This window comes from Microplitis demolitor, chromosome 3, assembly GCF_026212275.2.
Source record: "Microplitis demolitor isolate Queensland-Clemson2020A chromosome 3, iyMicDemo2.1a, whole genome shotgun sequence".
Lineage (NCBI taxonomy): Eukaryota > Metazoa > Arthropoda > Insecta > Hymenoptera > Braconidae > Microplitis > Microplitis demolitor.
This window is the reverse complement of record NC_068547.1, coordinates 4,332,375-4,348,487: the sequence shown is the minus strand read 5'-3', so window position 1 is coordinate 4,348,487 and position 16,113 is coordinate 4,332,375. Positions and strand designations below refer to the sequence as shown.

The 16,113-nt window shown below is 26.5% G+C and overlaps 3 protein-coding genes and 1 long non-coding RNA gene across 6 annotated transcripts; 3 read left to right on the top strand and 1 right to left on the bottom strand.

Annotated features, from left to right (window-relative positions):
- The first annotated feature begins 941 nt into the window (after positions 1-941).
- Positions 942-2,971, top strand: LOC103580666 (brain protein I3). Of its 2 annotated transcripts, none has more exons than XM_008562500.3 (3): positions 942-1,148; positions 1,600-1,742; positions 1,817-2,971. In XM_008562500.3, exons 1-3 carry the CDS (start codon positions 1,079-1,081, stop codon positions 1,946-1,948), a joined length of 345 nt encoding a protein of 114 aa, XP_008560722.1. In that variant the 5' UTR covers positions 942-1,078; the 3' UTR covers positions 1,949-2,971. The 2 variants fall into 2 exon arrangements, with proteins under 2 accessions (XP_008560722.1, XP_008560721.1); XM_008562499.2 differs by having other exon boundaries at positions 944-1,148; positions 1,597-1,742; positions 1,817-2,970.
- Positions 2,972-5,323: 2,352 nt separating this feature from the next.
- On the top strand, positions 5,324-7,395 carry LOC103577526 (cysteine sulfinic acid decarboxylase). The gene is made up of 2 exons (XM_008558241.2): positions 5,324-5,619; positions 6,019-7,395. The coding sequence occupies exons 1-2, from the start codon at positions 5,332-5,334 to the stop codon at positions 7,393-7,395; spliced, it is 1,665 nt and encodes a 554-aa protein (XP_008556463.2). The 5' UTR covers positions 5,324-5,331.
- A 430-nt stretch (positions 7,396-7,825) lies between these two features.
- On the bottom strand, positions 7,826-14,078 carry LOC103580664 (alanine aminotransferase 1). The gene is made up of 4 exons (XM_008562497.3): positions 13,660-14,078; positions 10,097-10,871; positions 9,453-9,721; positions 7,826-8,168 (listed from the first exon to the last, which is right to left on the bottom strand). Exons 1-4 carry the CDS (start codon positions 14,068-14,070, stop codon positions 7,890-7,892), a joined length of 1,734 nt encoding a protein of 577 aa, XP_008560719.1. The 5' UTR covers positions 14,071-14,078; the 3' UTR covers positions 7,826-7,889.
- A 154-nt stretch (positions 14,079-14,232) lies between these two features.
- On the top strand, positions 14,233-15,208 carry LOC103580665 (uncharacterized). 2 transcript variants are annotated; one of them, XR_008403413.1, is made up of 4 exons: positions 14,233-14,324; positions 14,404-14,472; positions 14,596-14,818; positions 15,120-15,208. It is a non-coding gene; the product is annotated as an uncharacterized LOC103580665 (long non-coding RNA). The 2 variants fall into 2 exon arrangements; XR_549605.3 differs by having other exon boundaries at positions 15,114-15,201.
- Positions 15,209-16,113: the final 905 nt, after the last annotated feature.

Sequence of the window (16,113 nt, the reverse complement as noted above, 5' to 3'; positions counted from 1 at the left end):
AAATACACGTTTAGAAAATTCAAAAACCAGTATGCATTTTTTAAAAATTTATTATTTTAATTATTTGTTTTTTTTTTTTTATATGAAATTATATGCCTGCTACATTTACACTCATAGATTCAAATCATTTAAAAACCGAATGACATTTAAATTTTAATTAATAATTATTTAGATATAATTTGATATTTAAATAGATTTAAAAATGAGTTAAATCATATATAAATATTAATAAATATAACATTTTAATTGACCTGGTTATTGATAACTGGACTAAGCAGGAAAGTTGATTATAAATGAATAATAAATTCATACATGGCATTCCACTCAATGATTATTTTTTAAATTATTCACTAATTACGAAATAAAATATTAATAATTACAAATAAATGTTCATGGTTACTATTTTATTTTCCATTCACATTCTTGCTTGCATAAAATTAATTTAAATCCATTCATAATATTTTAATAAACTGGTTTTTACTCTAATAATTATTATAAAAACTTATTAATCAATTATATTTTCTTATATATCTTATTGAATATTCTATTATTTATTTGCATATATATTTTACAACTTCCGTTTTTTAATATTTTTTTTCTTTCTTGTTCTTAGTTTATTTACTTATTTACATTCATTGGTATCATTTATTTCTTATTGAATATTATTTAAAATTCAATTTTAAAAATGACCCCCATTCCCGCGCAAATTTAAATTTGAGGGAAAATTTAAATAATCTATTATTTAAATGTTTGCATTGAATATTTTTTAAAATATACTATCCTATAATTACTTTATGAATACATTACTTATATACTAATAATTATAATGTATAAATATTAATTCATCAATAAAAAAAAAACATTGAATTATGATGCAAATAAATTTAAAATTAGCGCAATAATTCTGCGCATCTAGCAGGATTGAAACATTTGTAAGAAAAAAAACATGATAATTTAATTTATCTAGTAATTAAATTACAGTGTTACTTATCTCAGCTGAGATTATACATACGTGATAATAAAAATATTTTTACAGACAATTGATAGTTTGACAATTGAATTTGAATAAATAATAATAATGGAAAATGAACCTTTGTATTCTAAAGATGATAAACCACCACCTTATTCTGCTGCTACTGCACCACCAGGTTAATTTTTTACTCTATTCAATTATATTTTATTGTTACTTTATTTATTACTGCAATATCATAAATAATTATAATTAATGAAAAATTGTTAAGACATGAGACATGATATTAATTATTTAAAACTTTTCTTATTGTATAATTTTATTAATTAAGTTAAATAATCATTTTATTAAATAATTTATCGATATTTTTTTGCAATGACAGTTGATACGTTTGTTTCATCTTATCACGCAACTATTAATTATCTCATTAAAAATAAACAATACAACCAGATCTTTGTGGTATTGTTTTTTTTTTTTTTTTTTTTTTTTTTACTGTAATTACTTGAAAAAAATTACATAGTTGTATAATTTTCATTATATTGTATTCATTGATTCAAAATCGACATAATTGAATAAATAATACTTACAGAAGTTTTTTTTCATGATAATTAATTATTAATAAATAGTAGGACCTTCTTCATGGCAACCACCACCTGGTTATTATCCAAGTGATGGAATTCCATATCAAAATTCATCAATTCCATCATATGGAGCTACAACGACTGTCATTGTACCAGAAATAATTCTTGTTGGAGCTTGTCCAGCTTGCAGAGTAAATATATGTTGTCTTATTGATTAATTTTTAAATTTATAAATATGTAATTAATTATTTATTTTGATTAATAGGTTGGAATCTTGGAAGATGATTATACGTGTTTAGGATTATTTTGTGCAATTTTCTTCTTTCCATTGGGGATTCTATGCTGCTTGCTGTTAAAAAATAAAAAGTGCTCTAATTGTGGAGCTTATTTTGGTTAATCAAGCAGAAAAAAATAATTATTCCACTAAATTAAATTTTTTAAGCTAACATTATGAATTTAATAATTATAATTTAAAGGTGATATTAGTTTAATAATTGATAATATTATTCTAGTTGTTATCAATTATACAGTCGACTACCCGTCACAAGCCTGGTCTAGGGGACGTGGGGGAAATTTTTTTTAGAATTTCAGTCCTCCCATTACCGTGCGTTTAGTTTTATTATCGACTACATGTTATAAGCCTGTTTTATTTTATATCATTTTAAACGTCGTATTTACGTTTTGTTCCATACGCGACTTTCCCGAGTTTCCTGTTGCTTATAGCGCTAAAATAAATACTTACATTTTTACACTAATAAAAATTATAATGCAAAAAATTATAATGATAACGGTATTGATTACAGTAATAATTGAAATAATCGTTTTATTGGTGAACTTAATGCTCAATAAAACTTTTCAATTGTAACAAAAGCTTTAAATATAATTAATGATTACAATTATGAACAATAAATTATACTTTACTTAATAATGATTAAATTATTGTCCGCGAAACATAGATAGTAAATTTTCATCATTAATTTGTCTATTTTTCCTATTCTTCGTTTATAATTTTGATAATTTTAACGGAGGCTTATAACGGGCTCTCTGGTACGAAACTCCTTAGAGTGGTTAAGTGGGGGAAGTTTTTTGGGCTCAGTAACTCCCGATTGAGGATAAGAGGCTTATGAAGTGCAGGCTTATAACGAGTAATCGACTGTAATATGATTCAAGTTTAATAATTTTTTTTTATATATAAAATTGCTTTAATGTTGTTATTATATTGAGAAAAATGATCAAAACTTAAATGAATTACTCGATCAAGAACTTATGAATGAAATTAATTAAAACTATTGTTTGATTTAATTTATTTTTTATTCTTTTCCGTAGAAAGTATGAAATTAAAAGATACGTAATAATTATATTGAATGTTTATGAATGTTATAAATGTTTATGCATAGTTAGTGGTTATAATAAATGATATTTTATTTTATATGTGATATATTTTCAATTTGATTTCATACCCTTATGGATGAACATAACTCGCCCTCTGTTAAATTACACTTTGCGAATAATAAATGTTTTTATTAACTTATAATGCTTGTTAACGTGTAATGACCTTGAGATGTTATCAACAATTTAGAAACTTTTGTTCCTTAATAAGGATTAATCAGTAAAATCATGAGGTTATTGTTACTTATATTTAATTTTGATAATTTACGCACTCGTTAAATACATTGACTTGAGTGATAATTTATTAATTTCCTTCCTTCAATTAGTTTAATTCATTTTTAATTAGGCAATAGCAAAGTATATAAATCGAAAAAAAATTTTTTTTTTTATAGTAACGAGACTAAAAATGTAACGATCATTTGTATACATTTTTGAAAATGAAATTTAGCTATATAAATTTAACTTTGTTATTATTTAAATAAAATATATATTGTGTCGGGAGTTAGAAAATTTTAATAGTTTATTAAGTTCCCAATTAAATTTGATTGAAACTCAATCGGATTTTCATGAAATTCTATCGAAATCAAACATTCAATTAGAATTGCTCGGTGTGATTAAATTTCTGTGATTAAATTTCAATAAAAAAAAAAAAATATTTATTATAAGCCCGATTTAAATTTTTCAATTACATTCAATCGGATTTTTTAAATAAGGATTTGAATAAAGTTATTTCCTGTTTAATTTAAGATAGTGAAGTTAACCGACGCCTAATAAATTTTGTATTTTTCTTAAAAACGACAAATTTAAAAAAAAAATATTTTTAAAAAATACCTTCTGTAATTTCTTAATTTTCTACATGTGCATATTTTCAGTTTTTTTTTTTTTTTTTTTTATTTAAATTGAATAGTTGAAAAAAAAAATTCAAACATTTTTAATTATTTGCTAACTTCAGGATCATTTTAATTTCTCCTGAAAAATTAAAGTAATTATTTTTCTAACTTGCCGCTAAGAAAATCAATGATTTTCAAAAAATTCGGGAAGTTATTGGTCTCACCCTGATTTTTAAAAACCGAGTTTTCAGCAGATGCCAATGTTTGAAGGCCCTAGGATGCTATTTTGACATTTCAGAGAGATGTCCGTATGTGTTCATAAGGTAATTTATCATATGTTTCAAAACTTATACCGACCCTTTGTTTTTGTTGTTTTTAATGATCGAAACATAATTTATTACAAATAGTTCATTAGTTTAAATAATATCACCAAAAAAAATTTTTAAAAATCACTGTTTTAAAATTTTTCCAGATGTTCCATATATTAACTTGATGGTTTAATTTAGAGTTCACGTAACTCCTCATCTTGATCATTTCTATTAATTTCTGTCGAAAACCATCAAATATATGATGTGAATAGCTCTGGAAAAAATGGTTTGACCCAAACGAAAAGCTGATTTTTACTATCCAAAAACTAATGAATTAAATTTTTAAATTTCAAAATTTGACGAATTACTGTACAATGATAAGGAAATTTTATTTTTTTTTATTTTCATTAAAGTATTTTTTCAATACATTTCTTTTTTTTTTAATTATTCATTCACTGAAACTAATTTTATAAGTATTCATAATAATAAAAACATTTTTTTACAATTGAAAATTAATTTAAACAAAATAATGACTAAAATTAAAATTTTTAATTCTTTTGAAAAAACAAAAAATAAACAGAGAAAGTATATGCTGCTGATTTATTTTAAAAAAAAAAGTTACGAAAAACGATTATTAAAAAAAACATTAATCATTATAAATAACTATTGAAAGTTAATTTTTTGCATGCAGTAGCCTCGAATCTTTTTAAATAAATAGTTTCATTATTCTAAATAACATTGACTTCAATATTCCCATGAGACACTGAAACTGGCCTTCTACTAAAACTATTAAATATCTTATAATATCTTAAGGATATTTAATTAAAAAAAAAAAACGTAACAGGATAATTGACTACTTGTTATTTTTTTAATCAATTAATAATAAAAATAATTACTTGTTACTCGTATTACATGATCCAGGAATTGACTGAGTACTTGAGTACTGAAGAATTTTCAATGACGGCAATAAAAATAACTGGAAAAGAAAATAATGTTCAAATCTTTTCCTCTTTTTTTTTCTAGGAAACAATTTAAAGATCAGGAAAAATAGTTTAGAATGGTTAGGAAGGAGTGCGAGAGTAAAGATGTGACGTCGGTTGACTGACTTTACCGAACATTTAATTATTTAATGCAACATACAAGTTGGAGGGGTTTTATACGCTTATGTCCTTGATCGAACCTTTGGAGCTTATAAAGGACGCTCTGTTCTCTAGACAAGTTTCAGAGTTAGTTTGAACAGCATTGAGTTAACAATGCCAGCTAATGAGGGCACTTTCTGTGAAGATTCAGAGCACCAGAGCTTTGAAGATCTCAAAGAACTGGCAGTCTCTAATAATAATTACTTTACAAATAAAATCACCACTGATGACTTAAAATTAAATAAAAATAAATCAAACGATATGGAAAATTCAAATATTTGTGCAGATGATTTCTCTTCTTCCTCTTCTTCTTCAACTTATCAGAGCGCACCATCAAAAATATCTCACGAAAATTTTTTACGAGATTCTTTTGAAGTAATTTTACAACATGCAGTATTTGATGTAAGTTTAATTATTATTTGCATAATTCAAAATTGAAATACTCTTTGCATACTAATCATTAATTATAGACTTCGAAATATTATTAAAGTTTAAATTTTCTATTCAATTCAATATATGACTTAATAGCTTGCTAATGAAATATCACATAATAAATAATTATTAATACTAAAGTTATTTAATAATTATAACCATTTGACGTGAATGATTAATGACAACCATTCTCCTCGTTACGTTTCACTTGGTCAATTAACTTTCTGTGATAGTAGATTTACATTATTACGAAATACCTTCTTGACAAATAATTGTAAACTACTAATAATTATAACTCAATAAAAATAAACTTAAAATAATGCAATAAAAAATCACACTATGATTATAAAATAAATATTTAAAATCTAGGGCACGTCACGCAAGACCAAAGTCGTAGAGTGGGTGGATCCAGAAAGTTTGCCTTCATTGATAAATCTTCAGTTAAAAAAACAAGGTACATCACATGAAGAATTGATAAATTTAATTAAAGGTGTAATTAAATATAGTGTTAAAACTGGTAATCCACGATTTGTCAATCAATTATTTTCAAGCATTGATCCATATGGATTAGTAGGACAATGGTTGACAGACGCATTAAATCCATCAGTGTATACTTATGAAGTATCACCGGTATTTTCATTGATGGAAAGTAAAGTATTGTGTGAAATGAGAAAAATAATTGGATGGAAAGACGGCCAAGGTGATGGTATTTTTTGTCCCGGTGGTTCAATGGCTAATGGATATGCAATAAATCTAGCTCGGTACCATAAATTTCCACAATTGAAAGAAACAGGACTGTCAGGATTACCACGACTTGTTGTATTTACTTCAGAGGATGCTCATTACTCGATTAAAAAATTGTCTGCCTTTTTAGGAATTGGTACCAGTAACGTTTACTGCGTTAAAGTTGATAATATGGGTAAAATGGACGTTGATAATCTTGAAGAAGAAATTTGTCGTGCTCTTGATGAAAATGCAATACCATTGATGGTATCTGCAACTGCTGGAACGACTGTTCTAGGTGTCTATGATCCTCTTCGGCGCATTCATGAAATATGTACTAAGTATAAAATGTGGTTACACGTTGATGCTGCGTGGGGTGGTGGTGCTTTAATGTCATCGAAGCATCGACGATATCTTGACGGTGTTGATCTTGCTGATTCAGTAACTTGGAATCCTCATAAATTATTAGCAGCGCCTCAGCAGTGCTCAACACTATTGGTACGGCATGAAAATCTTCTCCAATCAGCTCACAGCTCTAATGCTACTTATCTATTCCAAAAAGATAAATTTTACGATACGTCTTTTGACTCTGGTGATAAACACATACAGTGTGGAAGAAGAGCTGATGTATTGAAGTTTTGGTTCATGTGGAAAGCTAAGGGTACGGCAGGTTTTGAAATGCACGTTGATCGTGTATTTCAACTGTCAAGATATTTCGCTGATTTAATTCGCGACAGAGATGGTTGGACATTACTTCAGGAACCAGAGTGTACCAATGTTTGCTTTTGGTATCTGCCTAAATCAAAAAGACACTTGAAAAATGAAGAGCTTTCTCAGGTATTACATAAAATAGCACCTATCATCAAAGAAAGAATGGTCAAAAAAGGATCAATGCTGGTCACGTATCAACCAATACATGGTAGACCTAATTTTTTCAGACTTGTATTACAGAGCTCAGGGTTAACTGAAAATGATATGAGATTTTTTGTTAATGAATTTGAAGTACTAGCGGAAGATTTGTAATTATTGTTATATTTAAATAAAGATAATCATTTTAATTATTAATATTCATATGTATATTCAATTTTTATTAATATAAATAACTTAAAGTTGTTACTTCATTTAAGATTTATAATATTTCAATTTGACAACACGACTGTGATTATTGATTATTATTATTGAACAAATATTTATTTAACAATATATAGACATTTAATTTATTTAGTAATGAAAATATTTTTTTTTATAGTGATTATGGATTTTAAAAAAATATATACAAATAAAGGCAACACTAATTTGTAATATTTAAGAATAAAAAAATAATGATATTAAAAAATTTACAGATTATTAACAGAGAAAATCGTGGTGTAGATTGTAATTATTAGTTAACTATAATTAATTAATTAATTACTAATAATAATAATGTCACCTGTGTTAAAAAATAAAAGATAAATATTGCCGACCGGTCAACTTTATTGTCGAATTAAAAATATTAATTAATATATTAAATAAACTAACTAACTGTATTCTTTCATAAATTTCAAGTGGAATTCTTTGAGACTGTTAAGCATTGTTTTAATCATTTCTTTTTGGGGTAAAATAGTTGTACGTATGTGATAAGTTCCAGGTTTTTGACCAAAACCAGATCCAGGGATTACGCAAATTCCCGTTGATTCGAGAAGTTTAAATGCATAAAATACATCGGGTGCTTGACCCGCAGCTTTAGCAGCTTCGATAGCTTTAGGTGGTAAATTTATACGTGGAAATACATACATGGCACCCATGGCTGGATTACTCTGTAAAAATAAAATAATAAATTTAATTTAATTACAAGGAAATGGCATATACTGCATAAAACAGGATTAAATGACAATTTCAGAAGAGGGTCAAGTCAACTGACATCTCTTGAATCCTGAAATTGTGTTTTATCCCGAGCCACGTACTATATTTTTCATGTTATCTGCATTTATATTGAATTTTAATGTCCAGTCAGCTGAAACAAGATAATTTCTGACCAATATATTATTATTTTAATTTTTTCAACACAGCTGTTAGTTTGGTTGATTATCAGAAATACATAAATATGTAAACATGGTGACCACAGATTTTTGAAACTGCAATTCCGACTTTTCCAGGTATTCCAGTCAAATAACTAAAAAATTCCCTGACTATTTGTAGTAATATTCAATCACTGAAAATATTTATTTAATTCAAAATAAAATGCTATAAGTCAGTTCAATAAATAATCAATTATTGTCCTTAAATGAAACTTTATTTTATTATTTGTCAATGTTCATACGTTTTTTTTTATTTATTAAATGAATAAGTTTTTATTTTTTATTTTAAATCCATGTTTTAATATAACTTACTCTAAAATAAAATATAAATAAATTTTTGATTTTCATAGAATAAATTTAATAAATAAGAACGTTTTATAGAATATTAATAAAATATAAATCAGGTACGCGAATAATAAATGTAGTGTAACTTATTAGTTCAATACTTATGTATACTTTTAATGTTTTTGGTTTTTTAACTTGTCAATGTGGATGTTAATAGCTTGAAGATCCTGACAATCGGTTTCTACTAAGACTTTTTTTTTTCTAACAGCCTTTTCAATTCTAACTGCTTCATTTTTTCGCTGTTGGAATCAATTTCTAATTTTTTTTCAAAATGGTTTTACAGTCGCATTCGCGCCGCGCCACTTTTTGAATAATTTTGACAGAAAAAAAAATTTATCTGATTTTTTCAGCCAAAAAAAAAAGAAAAAAAAAAAAAGTAAAAATTTCTCCAGATTTGTAACAAAATTCTCCAACTTTTCCAGTATATTTATAACCCCCTGACATTTCCAGATTTTCCAGAAATGTGGCCACCATGTTAAAGGTTTTTAATAAACAAATTCAATTCTGGCAGGGACACCATCCTCAAAAATCAAATCAAATCTTCTCTAAGGAAGAAACTGATTAATTTCTGCTCGATAAATCTCATTGGTGTTAAATTAACTTGTTTCGACTGTCAAAACAGATATATGGAAACCCGTAGACTTAATGCAGATGATATGAAAAAACAAATTTATTTACCTTAAACCCTGGAATACTATTAAGTGTATCGACAACTAGTCGTGATCGTTCGGCTAATGACTCAAGTACAGCTGTCTTTTCTTTTATAAATTGTTCGTATGATGGTTCACCGGGTTTTGGAGGATTGACTACAACATCCATAGCTACTTGACCTAATACAGTTGGACATAACATTGCTGATATTGATTTTGAAAGAATTGCCATTACTTCAGGATCCATATTAAAGTATTCTGCGTACCCGCATCGAATTCCACATTCGCCCATGTATCCTGTTTAAATATTTAATTTAATCAATATAAATTATCTTTATTATTTTTGATAAAAGTAGATAAACAATCGTCAGTTTATTATTATTATTATTAGTTTATGATATGATATTTTGAAGCAAATAAATGATAAGATAAATATAAAAATAATATATTTTAAAGCAAACTAGTCTAACTAGTTTAACAGTCTTATTTATGTTCGATAAAATAATAATAATAATAGTTACGTTATAAACTCTAGACATAAGATCCGTGACCTATTGATTCTTTTTAATTATTTAAGCATAAAAACAACTAAACAAATAATTTATTTTAAGTTCTCTATATGCAAACATCAATTGTGTAAACAGAAAAATAATTTATTTAATATTTATAAACCTTTTGATATCGACATGAATGATGCAAGTTCCATTTTATTGAAGGGTGCACCCATTTCAATCATAACTTTTTTAAATGAATGGAATGCACTATCTGGGTCATAGATATTATCTTGATATACTTCATCAGCTAAAATAAATAAACGATTTTTTTGTGCGAAACGTATTATACTTTCGATATTAGTGCGTGTAAGAACTTGTCCTGTTGGATTTCCAGGATTAATAACAACAAGAACACGTGGATTACAAGTTTTTTTAGCTTCATTGTAAGCTCGCTCAAGCTCTGAAGTATCTAATGCCCACTTGTTATCTTCATCAAGATAATAACCAATTTGTGATAGACCAAACTCTGCTAAAGCTGCCGAGTACAATGGATACTGAGGTATTGGGATCATTACGCCCGATGGTAGTCCATTTATTTCTTCGTTAAATAATTTTAAAAATGACTTTATCCCATCTGATGCACCATTTGATAAAATAATATTTTTATAATCTGATGGATAACCATCACGTCTCTCAATATATTCAGCTGCATGTCTACGTACGATTTCTATTCCTGGGGATTCAGAGTACGAGCCAACACTACCACCTTTACAAGCATCTAATATATCTCGTGCACGCTTTTTAACATCCTCTGGATAACGCGGATCATTCATAAGCTCCGGTGATATTGTTAATAGTAGTAATTGACGTAAAATTGTAATTGGACGTTGGCCCATAGCATGTGCATCTCCAATGTTTGCTTTAATTACTTCTTTAAATGGCTTTTTCACACCCTGAAAATAAAAAAAAAAAGTTATATAAATGATATCATTATCTACTATACTATTAAGAGAATAAGGAAAATTTTGTTCCAGCCATATATATATGATAGAATAAGTTAATGTTATTAAATTTGGTATCGTTAGAGAGGCCTTGACTAGGATTTGTGCTTTTTCATGGTTTAAACTCTTTTTTATTGTCAAGTATCGAGATAAATAAATTTATCTATATCATTCGAATCACATTTAAATTACGCGGGAAAAAAGACGATCGTATTTATTTTCTTTAAATAAATTAATATTTTAATTATTCTGTCACTGAATATCACTGAATATATATAACTATTATATATATAATTAAGAGAAAATAGAAATATTTAGTCTATACCATGTCTTCTATGATAATAAAAATTAAACAAATTGGGTATCAGTGAAAAAAAAATATATTAGACGACTAAAAAAAAAAATTTGACCGTGTGTGGATTTTTTTTCAAGAATCCCATGTTTATACAATCGTCGAAATCAATAAGTTTGCGAGTTAATGATAAGATTTGTCTCATTAAATTTAAATGATAATAGAAATAAACAATCAATTTTTAAGTTGATTTTAGAGTATAGATTTTATTAAACAGTTAAGTTCAAATCATATTTTATAAATTTGGTAGTAATACTCGGGTAATCACGTAGTGACTGTAGGTTGCTTGTTATTTTCTTTTATAATAATATTAGGTCATCATAATTAAGGAGATAAAAAATTGTGTGATATTTCTGGGAATTTATTTGCATGTTGCTTTAATGTACGTAATTAACGTTGATCGATTCAAGTTATTCGTTTGTGTACGCAATTTAGCAACCGGAAACACTCAATCTATGTAATAAAATAATAAGTGTTATTATTATTATTTTCATTTTAAAGCAAATAATACTTTTATATTCATCTCTTGATAAATATGAAGTTTCCAAGTCATAAATGATATAAAAATTAAAATCACAGTGTATTATTTTATTTCATTTCAATGATTATATTCTTATTCTCCATACGTTAATTAATTCTATATAACATTCATTTTAAGTCTGAGTTATTTTAAAAAGCATAATAATAATTTAAAGTTGTTTTTTTTTTAATGCTCATAAGTTTTTAAATTTGAAAAATTTCATAGCAAGACTTTAATAAACTGACAATTATATAATTTAGTTAGAGGTTTTTTTTTAAAAAAAATTCTTATTGTATTTTATACATTATTTAAATCGAAATTAAAATCTATAGTATATTTTTAAATAGTTACATTGTATTTTCATTGAAAATTATGGAATAATTATAAATTAACATGACAATTACTTTTGATAATTAAAAAGTGGATTATTAATTTATACTAAGGAAGATAAATCTTTAATAATTAAATAATGAATAGTAATTAAAATATAACATGACATTTGTCATCACATAAACAATATCATATATGCGAAATTAGTATTCAGATAAATTGATAAGTATTTTTAATTACTAATGATATATCAGGTCAATAATATTTTAATTCTATAATAATCATCTTAATATATATATGTACTAGAACTTATAATATATGTAAAGATTTTAATATTTAAAAAATACTAAACTAATGTAAGTATCATTATTTAAATTTATCTTATAGTTAAGACTATCCGCAGACAGTGCCCTCCATTTTTAAAAATTTTCAATGACTTTAATTATCATAAGCGTATTAATATTTAATTAATTAATTACAAAAAAATTAAAACTTTAGTTGAAAATAGAACAACGTAGAAATAATTTCTCCGAGGTATAGATTTTTAAAAAATTACTTACAGTTGATATCAATTGGGAGTTAAATAAAATTTTTTAAATAAATTTTAGCCTATAAAATTTGAAAATTAAAATTTAAAAATTGACATAAAGATTTTACTGAAATTTATTTTCAAAATTTTAATGAACTTCCAATTGATATTAAGTATAAGTAATTTTTTAAAAATTCTATATTTCGGGAGAATTACTTCTACATTGTCCTTTTTTCAATTTAAGTTTGAATTTTTTCTTAATCAATAAATTAAATTTTTACACAATTATGACAGTTTAAAATCACTGCATATTTTTAAAAAGTGGCGGTGATGTTTGAGAATGGCCTTAAACAATAAACTATAAATTAGCATATTCTGATGCAGAAATAATAAACTATAATTACAATGCTTAGCACGTCCCCAGAACATTTTACTTCATTAATTAAATTTTAATTGTCTAAGTGTTTGAATGCATAACAACTCTTTGTACGTAAATAAATAATTTAAAAATATAAATAAAAATAAAAATATAAAATACGCCGGCGTCATGAGTGTTTTCATAAAAGTCACGTATGTTTGATCATTTATTTTTTTATCTCATTAAAAATAAAGTAAATAAATAAAAAATAATTAATTCCCAGAGTAAATAATTAAGATAATTTTTTTACAACTTCATTATTTTTGAATCTATAAAAAAATTCTTAAAAGTATTTACAAATAAATTAATATTTATATAAAATATAAAAATAAATACATTTGAATTTTTAAAAATAATCCAGATTAATTAAAATGCAGTAGATAAAAGTTATGAGTGTAAACATAGCAGACCTACAATTTTTTTATGACAATTTATGAAAATGCATTTACTGAATTTTGAATTTTCTAAAAATGAATTTTTTTATTTTTTAATTTTATAAATATTTGAATTTATTAGTTCAAAGTTTTAAAAACTATCAGATTTCCGCTAACTTTACTACCATATAAAAGTTTAAAATAAAATAAAACATACCTTTTTAAGTTCCTTTTCAATTTCCAGAGCACGTAGAAGAAGAGGTCCACGTACAGCATATTCCATACGCCGTAAATTTGAGAAAACATTGTCGAGAGTAAGTGTACATTGATCATTAGCTTTAGCCATGGTGCTACTGAAAGTCCGATGATTTGTTGTCGGCTTGCTGGATTTATTTACGACTGATGACGCTATCGCGGCTGTTGCTGGTGTTATTGGCAATGATGAGAGTGGTAATGAAGCTAATGAACGAAGTTGATATGTTGATGTTAACTTAACGCTAACACCAGCGATTCCCGGTGAATATGAATAGAGCGGTCGTCCTCTGTACTCCCATGAATGTTTTGAACTCGACCAGCCCCTAATGATAACTACACGTCTACTCAATGTTGTACCGCAAACGTGAGACATAATTTATTTTATCGACACGACTAGGAAAGGAAGAGAGAAAGAAAGAGAAAGAGAGAAAGGAAGAAGGTAGAGAAAAAAGAAAGATAATAAATGTAAACAGGCAATAGTCTAGTCGTCTGAGATAAACTAAAGTAAATAGGCGGTAATAAGGGGTGGGGATGACAGATAAATTATAGCAGCTGATTGTAACTGACAATGACAGCAGCAGAACACTTGATAATTAGACACCAGACACCTGATGGTTAAAAACACTCGTAAGAAATAAAAAAAATAAATTATAAAAATTTATAAAATTTAAAATATATTTAATAATAAAAGACGATACATGTTTAGCACAGCCGATTATAATACACTGAACAACGATAGCAAGACAACTGAAAGCAACTACTCTCCAATGCCCGGGTAATTCTTGTTAAAAAAATTTATTAATAATATCAGGGTCAAGATGTTTGATGTAACTCACTCTTACGTCTCGCTACTTAAGTTTATTTACTAGTTATTATATTTATTATTGTCATTTGGCAGATTATATTATTGTCTTGTGATGACGTTGATGCTGATGATGATCTGTGTCTGATACTTCAATAGAGGGCGTGATTGAAAATATTTGCCTTTTTTATCATATGCACTTGCAGAAAATGCGCGCGCAAATATTGGAAATTTTAAATTTAAATGGCGGGAAAATAATCTATTATTAGATAGTAATGACTTTGGTGTAAAAATAATAGAGATTAAAATAAAGTTGAAGGTAAGGTCTGTTTATATTGTTTACTTGTTTATTTGCGATTTATATTCTTGTTTTAATAAACGGAATGTGGACTTAAATTCAAGAAGCACGGAGAAAAAGAGTTTGGTCCTCATAACGAAAGACGGGATAACGAACAATTTTTTTATAGTAAAACACATGATAAGCTTACGGTAACAAATGAAATTGTAACGTAATTGAAAACACATGTTATTCACTAAAACAATGTCATCTTACTTTATAGCAGGCAATTAATTCCAGCGGTTTAATCGTAAGAAATGATATAGTACAAATTAAGTTACAGAGCAACTATTGTTCGGGCGCGTTCAGGGCGGCCCCTTGCACAAGAAAAATGATGACAGCAATTAAGGGAAGCCATGGAGTCTTAGCAGGAGAGCTATTGGCCTTGGAAATGGCCAGAAATGGGTTAAAGTTTTGATGCTGGCCACATAATGTTAGAAAAAACATCAAATTATAATGTTATAGGGCGAAAATTGTTCAGGCGCGTTCAGGGTGACCCCCTGCACAAGAAAAATGATAACAATAATTAAGGGAAGCCATGGAGTCTTAGCAGGAGAGCTATTGGCCTCGGAAATGAGAAAAAATGGACAAAAATGCCGATTCCAGTCATATAATCGTACGAAAAAATATAAAAACAATGAAGTTATGGGCGACAACTGTTCAAGTGAGTTTAATACAACCTTCTACACTAGAAAAATTATATTAGGGATTAAGGGAAGCTCGAAATCTACTGCATTTTTCCAATGCAGTGAATTAAAATCCCTTAATATCGTTATTAATCATATATAGAACATATTTTCAATTAGTCACACTGTATTTTCATTAAAAATTATGCTTTTATTTTCTTAACTATGTGGAAAATCGATATTCATGTAGAATTAATGAATTTTTTTTTAATTTACATGACAATCATTCTTCATAAAAAAAAAAATTAAACATAATACATGTAGTAGAATTTAAATCAAAAATGTATTTCTCAAAAACACGGTTCTTAATCGATACACAGTTTGTATTTAATACTATAATTCTTTATAACCATAAACATCATATAATTATCATGAATAACTAATAATTTTTATTATATCAATGCAACTCTCCATCCTCCATAAGTACTCGTTAGATACAGAAAAGTATCTCAAGGTCTGGTTCATGCATGATGTATTAGTTACTGATTATGTGTAAGCGTTCATAATCTAGACTTTGATTCTGTTTATTTTGATGCTTTCAACATCATTCACATTGACACGGTAATTGGGTAATAAACGTTGATTGTGACT